Consider the following 23,088-nt stretch of genomic DNA (forward strand, 5'->3'; position numbering starts at 1 on the left):
GGGGAAGAGGCTCAGCTGGGGCTAGAGGATCCAATTCTAGGAGGACTCACTGTCTCAGTGCCTCTCATGACCTTCCTCACAGCAGGGTGACTGGGTTCCAGGAGCAAGCGTCCGAGAAGCATGTAGCAGATGCTGCTAGTCTCTCAAGGCCTGAGCTCAGAAACTGGCCCAGAGTCACTGGCCAAAACATACAATCCCCTTGGAGCCCACAATGACACCCAAGCTTCACTGAGGACAAGATTCATAGATTCTTAAAACAATGTGGGGGCTTGACACACTAGTCTGTCCTCCCCCATTGTCTTACCAGGGTCTCAGAGACAGCCAAAGTAGATACAATCCCAGGTAGTGGTGCTCTTGAGGGCTACAGAGACACCCAAGTCCTACAGTAATGACAGATGGCTCTGGAGTTCATTGCCTTGCCAGTGGGCCCTACTTTGGAATTTGTGCTCCTGAGTGTGATTTAGTTGGATTCAGATGTGACTTCTCTACACATGCCTCTTTGTCACTTTTACTGAACCTGTGGTTGGCGCTGGGGTTGCTATATGCTCAGGAGACTTGACTCTGGACTGTCCATGTGCCAGCTGGGCCCTGAGCCTCAGCAAAGTTGTAATACCTACTCCCCAGTTCATTGGACTTACCTAGGTCAGCTAACAGGGAGGTTAGGATGGTCAACCACCACACCAGGAATCTGAGAGTCTACTACTGCAAACAGGAGAATCCCATAATCCCATCCATCAGCCACGTAGGATCTAAGCCCCCTCTCGATTTAGAGGTGGAGTAGACATTGCCATCCCAGGGTCCTCAGAATGGAGGAATAAAATATGGATTAGAGTGGATTTACTGGTATTCTACTATAGAACTATTGTGACTCTAGCAATGGAAGAAACTGTGTCATTGATGTGGAGACAGTGGCCATGGGAGTTGCTGAGGGCAGGAAGAGGGAAGAAGAGGTGTGATATGGGGGCGTTTTGGGGGCTTGGAGTTGTCCTGAATTTTGCAGGGACAGATGTGGAACATTATATATCCTGCCATAATCCACTGAATGGACTGGAGAGAGTGTAAACTAAAATGTAAACTATAATCCATGCTGTGTAGCAGTGCTCCAAAATGTATTTATCAAATGTAACGAATATGCCACTGATGAAAGGTTGTTGATGTGGAAGGAGTGGGAGATGGGGGAGGGGGGTATATGGGAACCTCTTATATTTATTTTTATATATAAATATTTTTTATATCCTCCCCTCCCCCCCCCGTGACTTTTTGCATGCTCTCTGCTCTCTGCATCCATTTGCTGTGCATTCTTCTGTGTATTTATTTATTTCCCCTACCCCCTTGCGGCTTGCTTGCTGTCTGCTGTGTCCATTTGCTGCACATCTGCTATTTTTTACCTGTCTCCCATTTTTTGTTGTTGTTGCAACACCTTGGTGAGTTGGCTGTGCACAGCGTTTGTCGGCCAGGCAGTACTCCGTGGCGTCTGCGGGCCAGGCGGTGCTGTGCGGTACTTGTGGGCTGGTCGGCTCTCCACAGTGAGCGGGAGAGACTGCCTTCACAAGGAGGCTACAGGACATGAACCCAGGGCCTCCCATGTGGTAGACAGGAGCCCAATTGATTGAGCCACGGCCGCTTCCCTGAACCTCTTATATTTTTAAATGTAACATTTTGTGTGATCTATAAATCTTTAAAAAAAAAAAAAAAGATAATAAATAATACAAGTAGAAGAAAAAAATGCAGTCCACCCAGATTCAAAGGGAATAGACACGAGACCCTCAGTTCTCAATGGAAAGAATGTCAAAGAACTAGTGGCTATATGAAATCTGCCATTCCCTCCATCCCCAAAGGAGATAAATACGTGATATCAAGTGGCCTCGTTAGTGCTTGGCCCCTCTGTGGTCCAATCTACACGTGAATGCTTTTGTCTCCTAATGTATAATAATATTAACCTTTTCTCATTCCCCTATGTCCATTAACACACTGAACCTCATTACCCAAAATCCACTAACTTAAATATCCCATTCTTAGGTCACGAACAAGAGCTTGCCAGCTTTTCTTTTCAAGATTTATTTTTCCCCACCCCCACATTGTTTTGCATTTGCTGTGTCTGTTTGTCGTGTGCCAGTCGTCTTCTTTTTAGGAGGAACCAGGAACCAAACCTGGGACCTCCGATGTGGGAGGGAGGAGCCTAATCACCTGCGCCACCTCTGCTCCCTGCTTTGTTGTCTCTCTCATTGTTTTCCTGGTGTGGTTTTTTTTTGCATCATCTTGTGTCAGCTCGCCACGCCTGCCCATTATATCAGCTTGCTATCTTGCTCATCTTCTTTAAGAGGCACCAGGAACCAAACACAGACCACCCATGTGGTAGGCAGGAGCTCAATCACTTGAGCCACATCTGCTTCCCAGCTTTTTAAAATACAAAATATTTTACCTACACATATAGTACCTCGTGAATACCTTCAACTTTTTCTTTTTTTAATGGTACCAGACCCAGGGAATGAGCCTGGAAGCTTGCATGTGGGAGACTGGCACTTAACCACTGAGCTACACTGGCTCCCATAAGTTGGCCCTTTTTGTTTGTTTGCTTGTTTATTCCAAGGAGGCACTGGGAACCAAAGCCAGCACCTCCTGTGTGGGAAGCATGGGCTCAACCACTTGAGCCACATTCATACTCCAATACCTTCAAATTTTTAACCTCTCCTTCCTTATTCCATATTCTTCCACAACTAGCTTAGAGTCTTTCATCCTTTAGTTCAGTCAATCCCTTGAAAGTCAATTCAATGTGGCAGGCTGGTTCTCCTAAAGTTATGGATACCAGCCTTCCCTGGCACTGCCCAATAACCTTCCATATTTCTCTATGCCACTGTTCATCTTCAGTGGCGCCCAAGAGATGCCATCTCAAGCACCTATAATGTTTGTTAAGAATACAGTTCCCTGAGCCCTGTCTTAAACCTGGGAAAGAAAATGTGCTTTTCTTCAAGTTGAAGTCAGACATTCCCCCTCTCCCCAATCCAGGAGCTATCTTCATATTCTCTTTCACTTTTAGTTTTGGCTTTCTCCTGCCACTAGAATGTAAGCTTTTTGAGAATCAAGTCCTTATTCTGATGTTCACTACTGGGTTCTCAGTTTCTGGCACAGTTGGCATGAGATAAATATTTCTTGAATTAATGAATAATTTAGATTCTTCAGATAATATTGAATCTCATGTTATTTAAGTGGAAGAAAGAATAAGAATACTTCATTCAGCTAACATTAAGTCATGACATTGAATGTAGACTCAAGTGTTTTTTCCAGTAGGGCACGGAAAAAATTATTGTGAAAACTAAAAAGCTTATTTGTGGCGAGAGAACAGCTCTTTAGGTTGCAATCTAGATATACTGTGTTCAGAAAAGCGAAGAAAATTTTGATGGTGTCTCAAATTATAAAAGGGACATAAGAGTGGGTCTACTGCAGGAGAGGTGTATAATTAGGCAGAGAGGACCCTGGAGCCACTTTTTAAAATCAGTGTAATAAATAAACATAATTTTGAAAGTCATGGGAGCAGATGCAGCTCAAGCAGTTGTGTGCTTGCCTCCATGTGGGAGGCCCCAGGTTCAATTTCCGGTGCCTCCTAAAGAAGACGAGCAGGCATCAAGCAAAAACAACAACCAGACAGTGAACAAAAGCAACAAGCAAGACAACAAGCAAAACAATAAGCACACAATGAGAATAAAAAAATTAAAGAACAGGGAGTGGATGTGGCTCAAGCAGTTGGGCACCTGCCTCCTGCATGGGAGGCCCCGGTTTCAGTTTCTGGTGCCTCCTAAAGAAAAAGCAAGCAGACAACGAGCAAAAAAACCAACAATGAGCAGACAAGGAGCACAAACAAGTAAAAACAATGAGTAAACAGATGAGAGAGAGCCATGGCGGAGGCAGGGAAACTAGCAAATTAAAATGAATTTTAAAAAGTCAAAGAGACTATAATATATGCCAATAAGGTGCTTATTAATTATACAAAGTTAGGGAAAAAAGTTACTTTTTAAATACAATGACAAAACCTGGCAGTAACTTTGACCTTACCAATGGTCAGAGTTAACATCACCAGTAATGGAACAAATCAGTATCATGTGCCTCCTGGTGTGATATACTGAGAAGAACACAACATCACATCCATGCCATTCTTTCCAAAAGAGAATAACCTGAATCGAATGATGAGGAAACATCAGACAAATCCAAATTAAAGACACTTCACAAAGTAACCAGTCTGTACCCTTCAAAAACTTCAATACCATAAGATGCAATAACAGAATAACTTCCCAATTAAAGGAGACGAGAGCCGAGGGAAGCAGATTTGGCTCAATGGGTAGAGCATTCGCCTACCACATGGGAGGTCCAAGGTTCAAACCCAGGGCCTCCTGATCCGTGTGGTGAAGCTGGCCCACACGCGGTGCTCACGTGCTCAAGGAGTGCGCTGCCATACAGGGGTGTCCCCGGCACAAGAGAACCCCACATGCAAGAAGTGTGCCTGGTAAGGAGAGCCGCCCTGCATGAAAAAAGTGCAGCCTGCCTGGGAGTGGGGCCACACACAACGGAGAGCTGATGCAGCAAGATGATGCAACAAAGAGACACAGATTCCCAGTGCTGCTGACAAGAATACAAGTGGACACAGAAGAACACACAGCGAATGGGCACAGACAGCAGAAAACTGAGTGGGGGTGCAGGGAGGAAGGAGAGAGAAATAAATTAAAAAAAAAAACACCTGACAACTGAATTTAACTCATAACTCAGTATTTTCTTTGGCTATAAAGGACATTATTAGGACAACTGGATGAGTCTGATTTTGATACATTGTAAGAATGATTTTGTTTTTAAAGGTGTATATACAGACACATTAAAGGACTAGTTTGACTGCAATATACTCTCAAATAGTTCTGAAAACAAGTTTGTGTATGTATAGAGAGAGGGTGGGGAGAGAAAGGGAGAAGGGAGAGAATGAGGTAAGTGTTAACATTTGAAGAATCAAGGGAAAGGATACACAGTAATTCTTTGTACTAGTCTCATGACTTTTTTTTTTTAGTATATTCTTTTTTTTTCTTTATTCTCATAGTCAGCTTTTTGTGTCCATTCACTGTATGTTCTTCTGTGACCACTTCTATCCTTATCAGCGGCACCGGGAATCTGTGTTTCTTTTTGTTGCGTCATCTTGCTGTGTCAGCTCTCCGTGTGTGCGGTGCCATTCCTGGGCAGGCTGCACTTTCTTTCGTGCTGGGTGGCTCTCCTTACAGGGCACACTCCTTGCACGTGGGGCTCCCCTATGCGGGGGACACCCCTGCGTGGCAGGGCACTCCTTGCACACATCACATCAGCACTGCACGTGGGCCAGCTCCGCAAGGGTCAAGGAGGTCTGGGGTTTGAACCAGGGAGCTCCAGTGTGGTAGGCAGACGCCCTATCCATTGGACCAAGTCTGCTTCCTTCATGGCTTTTATAAAACCAAGATATATATATGTCAAAATAAAAAATGAAAGGAAAAATAGAATTAGATTTGTCATGAAAAACAGTAAGCACATGCCCACCCCCAATTATTGCTCCACGTTCAATAATTACATTTCCTCTGGTATTTATCTCTGTTTCTACCTGCTATGCTGTGATATCTTGGATTTTCAGTTTTAGACATTACCTATCGACTCCTGCTCGGAAAAATAATGACTCAACACTTTAATTCAAGTAGGATATTTTGACCACATTTAACTCTTTTTCCTGGAATTCTTTTATTTGCTCAACTTTTTTCCAGGTATACCTTCCCATACCTTCCAAAAGTTCTGTAAAATGTTTTTCAATCCAATCTTTAAATAATCAAACCCATCAATCTCCCTCATCTCCGCCTTTTTTTCTCTAGAGATATCAGTCTGGGAGCCCTTCATCCTCCCCTAATCTGGTCTCTGTGGACAAATGAGATGAACAAGGAGGCAATCTGAGGAATGTAAAATATTAAAACATATTCCAATACTTAGAAGTAATAAACCAAAGATATATATGGTCAAGTGAGTTAAGTTACTGAATTATTGAGAGTTACCCCTATGATCAAGGACATGAAATCACTCAGCAGGGCATTCCTAGACCATAAGTGATTGCTGAGTGAATGCTAAACAGTCAACATGTTCTTGTTAAACTTATTAAGCAAATGCTTCCTACCTATTCTAGAAGAGATCAATTTCCCCTGTCCCTCTGATGCATGAAAGAGGCAGTTACACACAGAATTGCTCTCAATTTGTCAATGTGCTGGGCAAAGATAAAGCAATTTTTTTCTTTTTTCTTTTGTATATCTAGATATAGCTAATTTAATAAAAATAATTTTCCCACTACAATAAACAATATTAAACAAAGCACAATAAAAGTTTAAAGACTGCTTTTGCCAGGCCCTTCCTTCCTTTTTTGTTTTGTCATGTCATTCCATATAACCCTTTAAAATTTCTGCAGCAATGTCCTGGAGAATTCATGAGTTATCAATGAAGGAGACAGAAGGGGAGGCTTCCTTGGAACACCACTGACCCAGAGTGTTTGGCTCCTCACTGACAGTTCTATAGGCCTCTGTCTTTCCCTCAGGAAAAGGAGGGTGGCTCCAAATAGACTCGTCGCGAAGATTAGAAAGCACAATTATTGGGGATGCGAGTTAAAATGCAGATTACTGGGGCCTATCCCCAGAGATGAACTCAGCAGGCCTAGCGAGTGGCCCAGGACTATGTCTGCAGCTTAGCAACTCTCCAGAGAGAGAATTTGGATGCAGGTTCCCACTGCTCTAGAGCCTAGAACTGCTTTCCTCCCAAGGGAAAGTAGCTTTGGAATTGACTCCTCACGGCCGCACACACAGTATAATAGCTGAAGGTCACAGCTCCGTTAAGTTTTTTTTTTTCCGGATATACTTTTTGGAGATGAGTTTTGGATATAACGTAAACGTGGTGAAATACAGATCTTAAGCGTACAGTTATATTAATTTGACGCATGCAGGCAGCTGTGTAACCAAAACCCCAATCAACTGTGAGGTATAAAAATTAGCATCTATTTCCCCTAATTTCCTTTCTTGCCGCTTCCTAAACAATCCCCAACCACCCCACCCATAATGGAGACCAACAGCTAAGAAAGGTCTCCATTCTGATTGCTATGACCGTTGATTAAATTGCCCCTTATCGTTTCCTATAAATGGAATGATGCAGTGCGTGAGCTTTTTCGCTCATCATTACGTCTGCGAGATCCATTTGGACCGTCGCGCGTATAACAGTCCTTTCCTTTTCATTGCCGAGCGGCTGCATTCCCTATGTCTACTCACCTTACTCGCACAACCCTGGCGGCCGTGACTTGACTGGGACCCTGCTGACCAATCAGCAGAAGGTTTGTTGGTGGGTTTCAGGTAGCGCGAGGTGATTGGCCGGTGCGCAGCAGGCTCCTGACTCTTTGCCTGGCGCTGTCTGGACGTTGCATCATCTACGTTCGCCCTGCTGCGGCGTGGACGCCGGCACCCTCCAGAGATAGCGGACACGCGGGGACTTGCTGACTGCCACCCCCGCCCTCTTGGGCCCGCCGTGGCCCCCCAGGTACGGTCCCGGCCTGTCGGCCGGCTTCTGCGCCCTACGGAGGCCCCTGCACCCGGAGAAGCGAGGCGGAGGGAGGGGTCGCGCACGCTTTACTCCCGGAGAAGGTAGAACACGAATTTTTTTTAAAAAATGCTTCTTCAGGGCTTGCTTTGTGTTAGTTGCGTATTTATTTCCAAAGAACAAAGGTAGCAGGCGGCCTGGGGCTAAAGAGCGAAGAACGGGGTGCGAATCCTAGCCTGTCGTCTTCATATCAGCGCGGCTTTGGACCGAAGACTTCAGTCCTCTTTTAAGTTCCTCGTTTGTAAACGGGAATAATGATAACACTTCTTGAGAAACAGTGTGATTGAGCACACTCGAGAAGTTCAGAAGGTGGGCGAAATTACTTCGAAATCAAGGTACTAATAAAAAAAAAAACAAAGCATGGTTTAGTATCACCGTAACTGGTTCATGTGAACATCTGTTAGTGGGGACTAGGGACCAGAGAGGAGAAAGGTGCTGTGTCCTCGTTCTCAGTTCACGCACATTCTGTTGTGGCATTATGCCCAGTGCTGTGGAAGACGTCTGCACGCAACGCCAGGAGCACAGAGGAGGAAGAAAGGTCTTCACTGGGGCATGGACGTGGGAGAACGCTTCTCAGGAGCTGCGTTGGGGTTGGGTCTTGAAGAATAAGTAGGAACTGGAGTACAGGACAAGAAGGGCCAGAAGAGAACCCAAAATTTGGGAGAAGACCATAAGTAAATTATAGCGAAGGGGAAATCACTGTCAACACTGCCTGCAGCTTAGCGCATGTGTCAAGAATAGGTGGGAGATGGAATTTAGCTTCCAGGCTTATAAATTTATAGTTGACTTATTGAATGAGGTGGTGTTTCAAATGAGTCCAGAAAGAGAAGATGGATTTTCAATAAGGTAGGAAAACATTACTTTTAGCATTTGGTGAAATAAGAAGCGAAATAATTGATTTAGGGGATTTTTAATACTATGAGTAACATTAAAAAGGCAAATATCAGTTAAATGGTGGGAGATATATTCTCTTTGTAAGTGATTAAAGAGTAATTTGTATGGAAGAGAAGACACCTAAGTGTAGATTGTTTTAAAAGTTTGAGGAAAGATAGACCATAGTATAGTACTTGGGCAAGGGCAATAGAATTGAGTTTGTGAGCAAAGACATAATAATAGCTTACATAGGTAGCATGTGATTGCTGTTATCTGTGATGGCTATTATTTTACTTAACATTAAAATAGCTTTCTAAGGATTTATGACCCTTCCTTAATAGATAATCAAATCGAGGTTTAAAGATTTAACTTTTCCTATAGCTCACATATTCAGTGGTGGTATCAGAACTGTCTAATTACAAAGCCCATCATTTTTAACCACTATCTTGTACCAAGAAGAGCCCATGGAGTTGGATAGATTGGAGAGGGAAGTGGGAAAAAGTATCTCTGATTCAAGAACTAAAAGATGCAGAGAAAGCTATTAATTTCTTCAGCAAACATTTGTTGGGCACTTGCCATTTGCAGGCATATGCTGGAGGTTAATTTGCAAAATATTTCTGCCAACAACAAGCTTATGGTTGGATTGGAGAGTATGTAGGACATACAATATAAATAAACCACCATGTGCAGTATAGGAATGGATATGGGTGTTCAAGGGAGGGAATGCTACTTCTGTAAAAGGGGGTTAGTGAAAGCCTCAGTGAGGAGAGCTAACTAGTGCTAGATTATGTGGAGAAGGGGCCTGATAAAGGAAAGCAGTTTTGTTTCTTCACAGTGTGGTGTGGTTGGAGCTTCAGTATCTTCGTTTTTGGTTTTGGGGCTAGGTATAATGTACTTTATTGATGGTACATGACAAGGTATGACTCTGTAATCCCCTCCCCTTCAGGGGGAAACTCTCGAGGATGGGAGATTATCAGTGTTGGGAAATCGTTGACAAAAGTGATCGTTGAGGGCATTGCCAGCCCCGTCATCAAAGGTGGAAGAGCAGATGTCACTGTTAAAGTAGCAAGAGACAACCTGGTCTTCACTGTAGCTTCTCATACCTGCATCATTACCTTCTTGATGTCATCGAACTTGGTTGCTTTCTCCAGATGTCAGGTCAGACCCATGATGGATGCACTGGCGGTGGGAACTCAAAAGGCCATGCCAGTGAACATGCTATTCAGCTCAGGATGACCTTGGCCACTGCCTTGGCAGCACCATTAGATGCAAGGATTATATTCTGGACAGCCCTGCAGCTGTCACGCTACCATTTCCTGGAGGGGCCATCGCTAGTCGTCTAGGTGGCAGTGATGGCATGGACCTGTGGTCAGTAATCTCTCCATGATGCCATAGTTGACATGGATGACCTGACCAGCGGAGCCAGACAGTTTCTTGTGCAAGAAGCAGGTGAGCCCCAGCCTTCTCCAAGGTCATGAAGACACCAGTGGACTCCACAACATTATCAGCACCAGCATCACCCCATTTGATGTTGATGGGTCTCACTTCTGGAAGATGGAGAAGGGCATCCCATTGATGACAAGCTTCCCAATCTCAGCCTTGGCAGTGCCTTTGAACTTGCCATGGGTGAAAACATACTGGAACTTACAGGCCATGTAGTTAACGTCAATGAAGAGGTCATTGACAGTGACAGTCCCCATTTTGCCAGAGTTAAAAGCAGCCCTGGTGACCAGGTACCCAATACGGGCCAATCTGTTTACTCCAACTGTTACCATCATATCTCAGGGATGCAGCTGTCTGTCAGATGGAGAGGAGCAGAGTCTGGTGCTTGAGTTTTATGACTCAGGGATAAGAGAAGTATATTTGGTTTAAGATCATGGTGGCCTTGAGTGCCCCACTGAAATGTCTACTTTTTTCTGTTGGGAATGAGGAACCTTTGGATTTTTTTTTTTTTTTTTTTTTTTTTGGATTTTTTAAAATATGGAAATGATACTTTCAGAGCTTTTCCATTAGGAAGATTATTCTACAATGGTATGTAAGATATATACTGTTTACTTTTTTCTTTATTATAAAAGTTTTTTAAGTTAATACTCATAAAAAGTAATAAAGCATTAAAACAAAATAGTCTGAAGTAACAAATAAATACACTGTTCTTTCATGCCTTTTCCTTCCAGTCCTCCCTGATTGTAGCCCTAGTCATTTTTGGTGGGTAGCCTTCTAAATTCAAGTACAAAAATATTTAAAACATAGATTTGTATATTTGTAAAAGTCTTCTGCAAATATTATACTACACTTACAGTCCTGTGACTTGCTCTTTTTTTCCCTCCTGTATAGATAATGCATATAATTAATATGTCCCAATTTATTATTTTAAATAGCTGCATGCTATTCACTTGGTTGTTAATTTATTTCAGTTGCCTATTCATGGATATTTAGTTTGCTTATTATTTACTTCTGGAAACAGCGTTTCAATGAATATATTTCTGTGCATATTTTGTACATTTGTGTGAGTGTATTTGTGGGGTATGTATTAAGAGGACATCTCCAAATTGAGAAGAGTGTGGATGGACTCACCTTTGGGATTAAATCTGACTTAATCAATAGCTTATGAAGACCTGAAAATGATAAGGAGAGGATAGAGAAATTGATTTAGAAGTAAGATCCACATGATGTGGTCATTTAATAGGATGTGGGGATCATCCAGGTAGTATTTCACATCTAGTTAAAAGAAAGAATAGTGGAACCACTAGTATACTAGAAGTAAAAAGAAAAGCACATATGGCAAGGATGATTTTGAGATTTATTTTAAACAAAAAGTGTTTTTCTATGCTTTTCCAAGATGAGTTGAGGTGAACAGAAGTGAAGGTCAAGGAGAGCCTTCTAGAAATTGATGAAGAGGAGATTGAGGCTAAGGAATCCTACAGGAGTGGCAGAAAAGGGAAGGGTGTAAGTAAGGTCTGGATTGTAGAAGAGCCAATTGCATCTCTAAGCACAACCTGGGAGGTCAAGCGTCCCCATCCCCGAGCCCTGTGGTTGCTGGATGCTGTTGTGCAAGTACAGCTCTCCAGTGCATAGCAGTGGGCCAGAGCAATCCTGTGGTTTATGCATGGGGTCTGCTCTCCCTCAGCAGTCGCCATAGCCCGGCCACTGGCACATGGTTCTTCTGGAACAGTCAGCACCGTAACACCAAGTCTTTGTGTTTGGCATAGTAATATAGTGATTCTTAATTTGGTTGGGGCAGTAGTGACTCTATAGAAAATTCAATAAAAGGTATGAGCCCTATTCTCAGAAAGCTTAAATCTCATTTTCTTAAAAAAAAAAAAAAAGTTTAGGTAGGTAGCTCTTCATAATTTTCAGAACTATGGGAGAGTGGTGATTCTCAGACTTTGATGTGCCTGCCATATTACAACTCAGTAATAAAAAGACAACCTGTTAAAAAATGGACAAAGAATTTGAATAGACATTTCTCCAGAGAAGATATACAAATGACCAATAAACACATGAAAAAGCATTCAACATCATTAGCTATCATGAAAGTACAATTCAAAACCACAATGACATACCACTCCACACCAACTAGGATGGCAATGATCATAAAGACAGACAATAACAAGTATTGGTGAGGATTTGGAGACAATGAAATCTTCATACACTACTGGGAAAATGTAAAATGGTGCAGCCACCCAGGAAAACTTTTTTTTTTTTTTGGCAATTTCTCATAAAGTTAAACACTTTTTTTAACTAAATGTCCTAAATTTTTGCTATCTGTTTTAAAGGAATAACATCATGCATTTTTATTACCTCTATTAGATTTACCTTCTATGATGGGCCTCGTTTTTGCAACTGGATTGCCTCACTATGGGCTTATACTTGCAGGAACAATTAAATATATTGTTACCATATCTTTACCAACAATTAAAGATAGAGTTACCATATGACCCAGCATTTCCATCCCTCAGCACATAATCCAAGAGAAATGAAAGCATGTTCACACAAAACTTTGTACATGTATATTCACAGCAGCGCTATTCGTAGTAGCAAAAAAGTGAAAACAGCCCAAATATCCATCATCTAATGAATGGATAAACATAATGTGGTATATCCACATTTTGAGTTTTTATTCAGTCATAAAATGTACGGAGGTACAACATGAATGATCCCTGGAAACATGCTAGAAGAAGCCAGACACAAAAGACCACATATTATATGAGTCTGTTTATAGGATATGTCTAGAACAAATCCACAGAGGTAGAGATTAGTGGTTGCCATGAGGTAAGAAGGAGTCGAGTGACTGCTAACAGGTACAGGATTTCTCTTTGGGGTGATGTAAATATTCTGGAATTAGATAGTGGTGATGGTTGTACACAACCTTGTGAATGTACTAAAAACCTGAATTATACAATTTAAATTTGTACAGTTTAATTATGATGTGTGAATTTTATCCCAGTTAATCTAATTTTTTAGCGTATCATGTATCATAGGTGGTGATATATATACCCATTTTAATAATGCGGTACTGTGTTTCCTAGACTTCTCTCAGGAATAATAAATTTGATTTCTCTTGCAGCAACAAAATGGTTCAGCAAGTTCCAGAAAACATCAGTTTTCCTGCTGAAGAAGAGAAAATCTTACAGTTCTGGTCCGAATTTAATTGTTTTCAGGAATGCTTAAAGCAGTCAAAAAATAAGCCAAAGTATGTGAATTCCTTTGGTAAAGAGAGTCCTTAAGAATAGTCTTAAGAATAATCACTTCTTAGACTGGGTCCCATTAAAACAGAAACTCTTTATTCATCTTTGTATATCCCTAGAGTCTCATTTCTGTCTGTAAGGTGCTCAGGTATGAATGAACGAGTTCTTATTTATAAGGGCAGATTTTGTTTCTTTAAGAGGTTCCCTGAATGGACTAGAATTTGTGTATCACCCTCTTTCTTTGCACCCTTACAAATATCACCACCCTCATTTACCTAGACTGGTGATGGCCTCCTATTGGGTATTTTCTGTCTCTAGTCTTGTTACCTAAAAACTAGTCTTAATCACTGTTTTCATCATGTTTCTTCTCTGCTCAAAAACTTCATGAGATAGGTGTATATTGCCCTCCTTTACTGATGAAATAACTCAGGATCAGATAAGTAACTTGCTTTATGTCATGAAACTAATAAAGGAACAGTGGAGAGTTGAACAGAATTCTCCTCAGCTCCACTGTTAATAGCCTTTCTGAAGCAGCACCTCTAGTAAACATCTGACTCACTATGTCCACTGTCTTTTTTTTGGTAGGGTGGGGGAGATACTGGAGATTGAACCTGGGCCCTCATACATGGTCATTATGTCTTTGACGTGGCTATTCTGAACTGCTTTTCCTCTCTCCAAAGATTGCACTATAAAGGGAGCTATCTATAGAAAAATGTCCTAAATTTTTGCTGTTTTAAAGGAATAACGTCATGCATTTTTATTACCTCTATTAGATTTACCTTCTATGATGGGCCTCCTTTTGCAACCGGATTGCCTCACTATGGGCATATACTTGCAGGAACAATTAAAGATATTGTTACAAGATATGCTCACCAGAGTGGATTTCACGTTGACAGAAGATTTGGATGGGACTGTCATGGTTTACCTGTGGTATGTTGAGTTGCCTCCAGCCTTATAGTATTCTGATATTTTTAAGCATTAGATTTTGTCATACAATATGTTTAAGTATGATTAATTTGGATTGTATGTCATACTTTTTCTTCTACTTCATTTCCATTATAAAAATAATCATTTATAATTAATTTCTCTGTAGATTTTCTGTTTTAAATTCTACAATTTCTGAGTTGCAATTGCTTCTTAGGGCAGAGATGTTAATCTTTTCACTGCAAATTTTCAGGAATATGAAATTGATAAGACACTGGGAATCAAAGGACCAGAGGATGTAGCCAACATGGGGATTACAGAGTATAATAAGCAGTGCCGAGCAATTGTGATGAGATATTCTACGGAGTGGAAGGTATGTTGGGTTATTTTCTGTAGAATGAATAAAAACTAGTTTTAAGTGGGAGCTGAAATGGTTTATGGTATTTTGTATTTTATGAGACACTCTTCAAAATGTGGCTGTCTGTGGGAGGTTGTGACAAAAGTGGTGTAGATGTTCCTTTTTACACCGTATGCTAAGAAAGGGTCTCTTATTTCCATCTCCAACTCCGTGACTTCCCATGCCTTCAACTGTTAATTTAAACCGAACCTTCTCTTTTTCTGGTCTTTGTGTGCTTGGTTGTTCTTCTGTGTTTGATCTACCTACCTAAGAATCAGGCTTCCCTATTGATAGATTAATGTTAATATTTCATATAAACATTCAGGTGTTAAGGAAATTTAAGTTTAGACCCACTTTTTATATTAATTTAGCTCCATTGTTGTCCACTACTTCTCCTAGCAAGTCGAGTTTCCACAAGCTATGGTACCCTTTCAGTAAAAGTCAGTTGCTAGCCAAACTCCAGCCCTTCCCTATTCTCTTGACCTTAGAAACAAAGAACCTCAGCTCCTCCCCAACTCTCATATTCTTTCTGTTTGATTAGATTAGTCTGTCAGGTTGACTTAAAAACTTGTCTAGCTTTTACTTTTTCCATCTGCTTCATCACATGGACCTCCCAGTCTTGTTCTTCTTCCAGAATTGTGTATTCTACCAGGGGTACCAACTGTTATTCTTCTAGACTTCAACATTAATCCCCATGATCAAATCAGACACCGAATCCCATTACGTCTTCTTAATATCTCTTATCTAGTCATTTCTTTTCATTCCCACAACCTTTTCCTAGCTTCTCACCCACCGTCTTAATTTCTATAATAACCTCCTAACTGGTCTATTCATATTTTTTTTACTTAGGCTGCCAAGTTAATCTCTCCCAACAGACTGTATTCACTGTGTTTTTCCCCTGCTCAAAAACTTAGCTTCTTTTCATTGGTGTAAAAAGTCTGACTTCATCAACATGAAAATCAAAGCTCCTTAATTTTCTCCCAACCTAACTTTCTCACTTTATCATCAATAGGGAATAATACTGATGAGTATAATATAAATACAGACCTTTCCTCTTTTCCTTAAAAATTTTAAAGAATTATTTAACTTTTTGTTTTGAAATCATTTCTGACATTTTAAAAATTGCAGAATTGTATTAAGAATTCCATTTTTGGGAAGCGAATGTGGCTCAACTGAGAGAGCATCTGTCTACCATATGGAGGGTCCAGGGTTCAATCCCTAGGGCCTCCTGACCTGTGTGGTAAACTGGCCCGCGTGCAGTGCTGCTGTGCACAAGGAGTGCCATGCCACGCAGGGGCGCCCCCACATAGTGGTGCCCCACATGCAAGGTGTGCACCCCGCAAGGAGAGCTGCCCCATGTGAGAAAAGCACAGCCTGCCTAGGAGTGGCACACAGAGCTAATGCAGCAAGATGACACAACAAGAGACAGAGTTTACCAGTGCCGCTTGACAGTGCAAGAGGAAGCAGAAGAACACACAGCAGGTGGACACAGAGAGCAGTCAACGGGGTGGGGAGAGAAATAAAATTTTAAAAATCTTTTAAAAATATATATAGAATTCCCTTTTTTGCTTCCCACATTTTCCAAATATTAACATCTTCAGTAACCACAGTATAAATATCAAGTGAAAAATTAACATTGATACAATTCTAAAAACTATATTCAGATTTCACTAGTTGTCCCACTAATTTTTATTTCTGGTCTAGGACCCAAACCAGGATCATGCATTGCATTTAGTTGTAACACCTCCTTAGCCTTCAATTTGGAGCATTTCTTCAGTCTTTGTCTTTTATGACCTTGTCACTTTTGAAGAGTGCAGACCAGGTATTGTGTCGAATGCCGTTCACTGTCTGAGGTTTCCTCATGATTCGGTTTAGGTTATACATTTTGGCAAGAATGCCTCTAAAGTTCTGTTTTTCCTTTCTCTGTGTCACATCAGGAGGCACTGTGATGTTGACAAGTCTTGATGGTTACCTTAACTTTGGTGTTGTTAGCGTTAAGGTGGTGAATGTCAGCTTTTTCCATTTTGAAATTGCAGTTTCTTTCATGATGAATAAGTATCTTGTGGGGAGAGTCTTTACAAATATCCTGCTTATCATATTTTCAGCATCCAGTTTTCACCAGCAGTAATTGTGCTTGTGGTGTTTGACAAATGGAGATTTTCCCAGAAGACTTTTGTAAATGAATGTTTATACTTTTAAATAACATCTGCCTTTAGTACAAATGCCAAGAAAATTGTTTCTTAACCTTCTGTAGTGTGTTGTTTTCAGTATAAATTTCCTTGTTCATTGATTGTTCTGTCTTCCTAAAATCATAGTGTCTGTCCTTGGGTTGGTGATAACAGAAGTAGAAAGTAGACATGAATACAATAGCAAATGTCATTATCTAATCATACTCTAATATATTAATATTTTTTTAAAGTCTACTGTTACCAGACTTGGCCGGTGGATTGACTTTGAAAATGACTACAAAACCCTGTATCCACAATTCATGGAATCTGTCTGGTAGGCTTGTTTGAAATTGTAAATACAATGACTGTTCTGTTGTACTGGTTAATGAAGAGGTAGTCTAGCATGACTCAGATCCCTAAATATTTATCTGAAATCTTTGGGGCCAGGCATATTTTTTGTTGGGTTTTATTTTTTAAATTCAGAAGTTTGGGGATTCTAGAGTGATAATAGGGTATCCCTGTATTCTGTAGTCTGTAATAGCTCAGCTGGTTCAACAGAGACTTGTAATTAAATATATTAGTATTTCTGCACCAGAACATGTAAATATCCACAGTAAATAAAATAATTAAATAAATAAATAATATAAATGGTGATCTGGTGTCAAGTTTTTTTTTTACCAATTAGTCTGCAGTAAATTTAAGAAAAATGAGTTTTCTCAAGTGTTTTTATTATTTTTTTAATAAAGTTTGAAATTGTGTACTTGAACTTACTACTGACAGAGGTTGTATAGTACGTAACTGTCCCATGAGAGTATCAAAATAAAATTTTATTTCTTTTTGCTATCATCAGACAACTATAGTAATCTAATATTGGTAGTTGGTTTAAATAGTCTGAAAATCATGTATCATTAGCGGACAAACTGGCAACATTAATGTAGTTGCAAAATGCCCTCTGTACATAACTCTCAGCAGGCCTTGAGAAAATTCTGCTTTTACTAAATTATACATAGGAATATGGGTGAATTGCAAAGGTGTTTTGTAAGATGTCCTTTTTTTTGTACTGCACTGTAGGTTCTTATAGCCCTTATTACCCTCTTTCTACCTATTCACATTTCTTTTAGTCAAGGTGTATTGTACACTCTCGGTGTATTTCCTTTACCTTTGTGTAGCCAGTTCTAGAAACCTGGGAACATATCTTCAGAACCTCTGGCTCTCACATTACCCCTTTGAAAGCTTTCCCAGGCTCAGGCACCCAAGGGTAGGAAACCAGTCCGATTCTCTGGCATGCCAGAGACTTTGGACAGGGGTTCTCATTTCACTGAGCATCTGGATTTCACATAATTCAAGTATCTAAAAACCAAGTTTTGTTTTAAACATCTGGCTTTTAGATCAGGCCTATAGGGCCCTTAAAAGATGGCTGATGTGACTGAGAAATTGAAGTTTTAATTGTAATATGTTTAAATTTAAATGACAGTATTTGGCTAGCACCTACCATGTTGGGCAGTACAATACTAGATGATATTAATTTATGTGAAGCATGAATGAATCAAGAGGAAAACCATTTTTAAAGTCTTTTGGTATTAGAATGTTAGTTATTTCTGAGGAACTTGGCAAATAAATAAAGCACATAAATATAGGGCAAATATAATAAATCAGTGGTCATTGTTTAGATTTCATTGGTGCTTTTGTGTATACAAAGCACTTCCACATGACAATCCAGAGATGACTGTGGAGTGGGCAGGACCCAGTTTGATGTGAAGGCAGGTATTATCTCCTGTGACTGTCTTTACATCCAAAGATATAATTTAGATTGAGTTTAAACTTGGAATATTTGTTTCAAGAGTTTACTATTTTTAGGTTTATCTAAAGCGAAAGAGTAAAGAAAAATATGCACATTATTTCATGAAAGTATCATTTTAAGAAATGATAGGATTTAATTTACTTACTGTGCCAGACAGATGGAAACTAGTATATAAGGATGGATTAAATAAAAGCAGAGGGGTTCTTTCCAATGCATTTCTGGTATCCAATTGGGAATGGCAGTAGAAGGTGACTGTGATTCTTACTATTTATGCTCGCATAGTCTTTTGTTATGTTTAGCTTAGTGCAGCACATTTAAATATTTAGAAGTTTTTTGACCAACTTTAGTAGAGATGTCTAATCTTAAGTGGATTCATGTTTTGTGTTTTCACTTCTAAAATTTTTAAATTGCTTTTGTAAAATTGCCCGTTCTGATGAAATTAAACAATATACCTGGAGACTATTTCAAGAAAAACTTCTGAAACCCCTATCATAGTTAACATATTGGTCAAAACTTCTTTCAGCATCTCTAAAACGTGTTAAATATGTATACTTTTTACACAATTTTTCATCAGCGCTACCTCACTGAACAGTGTGGTCTGCCAGTTGCTGTTTCCTCACTCAAAATTATGTCATGGACATCTTTCCATGTCTACTATATTACCACTTTTAATGTCTCCATAAAATCCCTTTTTACTGTTGTGTTATAATTTACCAACTAGTCACCCATTGAGAGGCATTTTCCTTGTTCCTGTTTTGTTTTTCTTGATTATAAACAATTGTACTTTGTATTTTAGGTCTGTATTTTGTTTATTCACTTTGGTAGACAGAAACTAGAAATTAACATAATGTGTTTGGGTTATGTAATTGTTGTAAAACTCTGTATCTTTACCTCTTAGGTGGGTTTTCAAACAACTCTACGATAAAGGCCTTGTTTATAGAGGTGTGAAAGTTATGCCCTTCTCCACAGCGTGCAATACTCCACTTTCCAACTTTGAATCTCACCAGAATTACAAGGTACGTGAAATGCTGGGCCGTCATTAGTCATTAAGTATACGGGAACAGGAAGTGCACTTGGCTCAATGGTTAGGGCGTCCACCTACCACATGGGAGGTCCGCAGTTCAGGCCCCGGGCCTCCTTGACCTGTGTGGAGCTGGCCCTTGCACAGTGCTGATGCGTACAGGGGGTGCCATGCTGCGCGAGGGGAGTGTGCTCCATAGGGGAAGCCATTCAGTGCGAAAGAAAGTGCAGCCTGCCCAGGAATGGCGCCGCACACGTGGAGAGCTGACGCAGCAAGATGGCGCAACAGGGAGAGACAGATTGCCGATGCCGCTGACGAGAGTAGGGGTGGACACAGGAACATGCGGCGGGTAGACACAGATAGCATACACCTGGAGGGGAAAGGGAGAGAAAGAAATAAAAATAAGTCTTAAAAAAAAGGTATATGTGGACGTTGTAGGGGTCACGGTGAGTGTGCCCCGGTAGTCTTAAGTGCGGAGTATAAGAGGGCATCTGTCACTTTGATCAGTTTCTCCTGAGTCCTCATGATGTTACTGGTCATTGTACCTAAGCTCTGTGAAGATTAAAAGTGAGAAGTTTCCTTACCATGGGATTTGTGAATGATATATCTTAAGGTTACAGGTTTTCCTTGTTTTAACCCTATTTTTGTGCCTCTTATTGGAGAACAAGTCTAGCTTTGCCATATTTCCCTTCTGTTACAGTTTTCAGGATTACTGGTATTGGTGGATTTTATGCCTTATCTGCTAATTGTCAAAACATTTATTTAAAGGTATTTGGAAAAAATCTTAATTTAGAATGAGTGAAGAGTATTACAAACTTTTCTGTCATGAAATGGAATAACTTCCTGTCATTGGTAAGAGAGAGTTCAGATGTGTGATGTTTACAGAGTTTCCTGCTTTACTGAATATAGGCAGATAGTAAAGGATAATGAATCTAGTAGAAACAGTATCTGTTCTCATGTGTGTATATTCAGGGGGTGTTTTCATTTTTAAGATTTTGTCTAACTCTCTTAGTGTATATAAAGGATATATACACAGGGACCAAGTTGAAATTTATATTGTTAAAATTTCTATTTCAAAAGTACTTTTTCTTTTATGTAAGGCTTTCACGTATCCCATTAGGTCTTTCCAAATCCTTGTGGTAAGGCATGGTGATTCCTATTGTCTTTAAAATACCCTTCTGCGGTAGTGCTCATATTGTGTTGTACTTTTCAAATAAAATATTTCAAGCACATAAAAATGTAGAGAATAATATATTAAGCAGTTGGGTACCCAAGACCTAACTATCAAATCTTCATGTGTTGCTGCATTTGCTTTTTTTTTTTTTAATTAATATGAGAATTTCAAGCATATACCAAAGTAGGCAGAATAGTGTAATTAATTCCCATGTGCTCATCATCACATAGCTCAATGGCTGTTGACCAGTCCCATCCACACATTCCCCCATATCTTATTTTTAAACAAATTTCAGACATCGTATCATTTAGCAATAAATAATGCAGTATATACCTTTAATAGATGAGGTATCCTTTCTTTAACATTATTACTGCAGTACCATTAACACACCTAAAACATCATCAGTTATCCTTAATATCCTTAATATTAATAATCTATAATTGTGACTATAAATAATATTCAGAAATTAAGCATTTCTAATTGTCTCATAAATATCCTAACATTTTTCCCTTGGGATTTCTTTTTTTTTTTTTTTTTTTTTTTGAAACCGGATCTGAGAAAGACTCACACACAATGAGAACTTTCTTTTAGTTCTGGTAATCTGCAGGTCTCTATTCTTCCCCATGTCTTTCTTTGCATTTTGTTGTATAGGAAACCAGTTTTGTCTTATAGCATTTCCTGTTGCCTGGATTTTGTTGATTACACTCACATGATGTAATTTAATATTTTCTGTTTTCTGTATTTTCAGTAAATTGATACTTCATTGGAGGGAGGGGTGTAAAATTAATGTGCAATTAAATGCTAAAAATCTCCCTTTTCTTTTTTTATGATTTATTTATTTATTTCTTCCCACCCCTTGTTGTTCACACTTGCTGTGTCTGTCTTTTGTTTCTTAAGAAGGCATTGGTAGCTGAACCTGGGACCTCTGATGTGGGAGAGATGCGCCCAAGCACTTAAGCCACCTCTGTTCCCTGCTTTTTTGTTGTGTCTCTCATTATGTTTTTTCTTCTTGTGCCTCTTGTTACATCAGCTAGTTGTGCCTGCTCCTCATGTTAGCTTGCTGTCCTGCTCTTCTTCAGAAGGCATCAGGAACCTCTGCTCCCTGCTTTGTTGCATCGCTTATGTTTTTTTCCCCTCTTGTGTCTTGTATTGCGTCAGCTTGTCACGCCTTCCTGTCATGCCAGCTCACTTAACTGTCTTTAGGAGGCACTGGGAACTGAACTATGGACCTTCCATGTGGTAGTCAGGAGCGCAGTTGCTTGAGCCACATCCACCTACCTAAATGCACAAATTTTTTATTTTATTTTATTTTATTTTTATGACTAGTCTTAATTTATTGGTAGTTTTACAGCAATCTTTTTTCTAATAAGAATGCCAACAAAAGTAGTCTCTCGGACCAATTTACATATAAAGTGTAAGCAATATAAAATCATTTATATTTCTCATTTCTCAAATTAGAAATTGCATAAACTGAGATAAGTTAGAAATAGAGTCATAAAAATTTCCAAAGGATAACCAAAGGTAGCTAATCACAGGATATATATATATATACATCTTTTTTTTTGGTCTTTTTTTTAAAAAAGATGAATAGATCACACAAAATGTTACGTTAAAAAACCTAAGAGGTTCCCATAAACCCCACTCCCCACCCCCACTCCCACCCCTCCCACATCAACATCCCCTTTCTTCAGTGAGGCACATTCATTGTATGCCATACCGCATGGACCATAGATTACATTGTAGTTCACACCCTCCACCAGTCCATCCAGTGGGTTATAGCAGGATAAACAGTGTCCAGCATCTATCCCTGTAGTATCATTCAGGACAACTCCAAGTTCCGAAAATACCCCATCTCCTCTTCCTCCCTCTCCCTGCTCTCAGCAACTCCCATGGTCACTGTCTCCATATCAGTGATACAGTTAAATGCACAAATCTTAAGTGGACTATTTGATGTGTTCCAGTAAATTTATCTTTTTAAAGACATGCTTCAAATATTACATTAAAGTTTATTAGTTTTGCCTGTTTTGTATAAATGGAAACATCCAGCATCTATTCTTGTGTATTGTTTTCTCTCTCAAGGTTATGTTTGTGAGTGGGTCACCCATGTGCTATATAGATCATTTCTTCTAATTTCTGTGTAGGTGAATATATTACAGTTTTTTTCCTTCTCTTCAGCATCTTTATATTTTCCATTTCCTTCCTTACATCCTAAAATGTACCCACTGTGTGAAATGTGAAATTTAGTGTCTCTCTCTTGTAGGAGTTTGATATTGGTTATGAATTCCAAAAGTAGATATTGGATTATGTTTATAAACTGGTTTGTTCCTCGGGGCATATTAGATTATATTGGATTCAGAGGTTTCACTTGCATTTGATTAAATAATGATTGGAGGAAGCAGACTTGGCCCAGTGGATAGGGTGT

The 23,088-nt window shown here is 39.8% G+C and overlaps 1 protein-coding gene, 1 non-coding gene and 1 pseudogene across 4 annotated transcripts in view; 2 read left to right on the plus strand and 1 right to left on the minus strand.

Annotated features, from left to right (window-relative positions):
* Positions 1-7,252: 7,252 nt before the first annotated feature.
* Positions 7,253-23,088, plus strand: part of IARS1 (isoleucyl-tRNA synthetase 1) — an 83,501-nt gene continuing 67,665 nt past the window's right edge. The window contains exons 1-6 of one of the 3 annotated variants that reach the window (XM_071216587.1): positions 7,253-7,560; positions 13,061-13,186; positions 13,955-14,111; positions 14,359-14,478; positions 16,922-17,004; positions 19,370-19,487. In XM_071216587.1, the coding sequence (XP_071072688.1) occupies positions 13,068-13,186; positions 13,955-14,111; positions 14,359-14,478; positions 16,922-17,004; positions 19,370-19,487 (597 nt within the window). In that variant the 5' untranslated portion in view covers positions 7,253-7,560; positions 13,061-13,067. Of the gene's footprint in view, positions 7,665-11,514; positions 11,764-13,060; positions 13,187-13,954; positions 14,112-14,358; positions 14,479-16,921; positions 17,005-19,369; positions 19,488-23,088 lie in introns of those variants that run through there. The other 2 variants (XM_058301477.2, XM_071216588.1) reach the window with 2 other exon arrangements.
* LOC131279577 (glyceraldehyde-3-phosphate dehydrogenase-like) lies at positions 9,436-10,268 on the minus strand (annotated as a pseudogene).
* LOC111762694 (small nucleolar RNA SNORA84) lies at positions 11,518-11,651 on the plus strand. Its single transcript, XR_002795740.1, has one exon. It is a non-coding gene; the product is annotated as a small nucleolar RNA SNORA84 (small nucleolar RNA).

The sequence above is a fragment of the Dasypus novemcinctus genome, chromosome 8, assembly GCF_030445035.2.
Source record: "Dasypus novemcinctus isolate mDasNov1 chromosome 8, mDasNov1.1.hap2, whole genome shotgun sequence".
NCBI classification, from domain to species: Eukaryota; Metazoa; Chordata; class Mammalia; order Cingulata; family Dasypodidae; genus Dasypus; species Dasypus novemcinctus.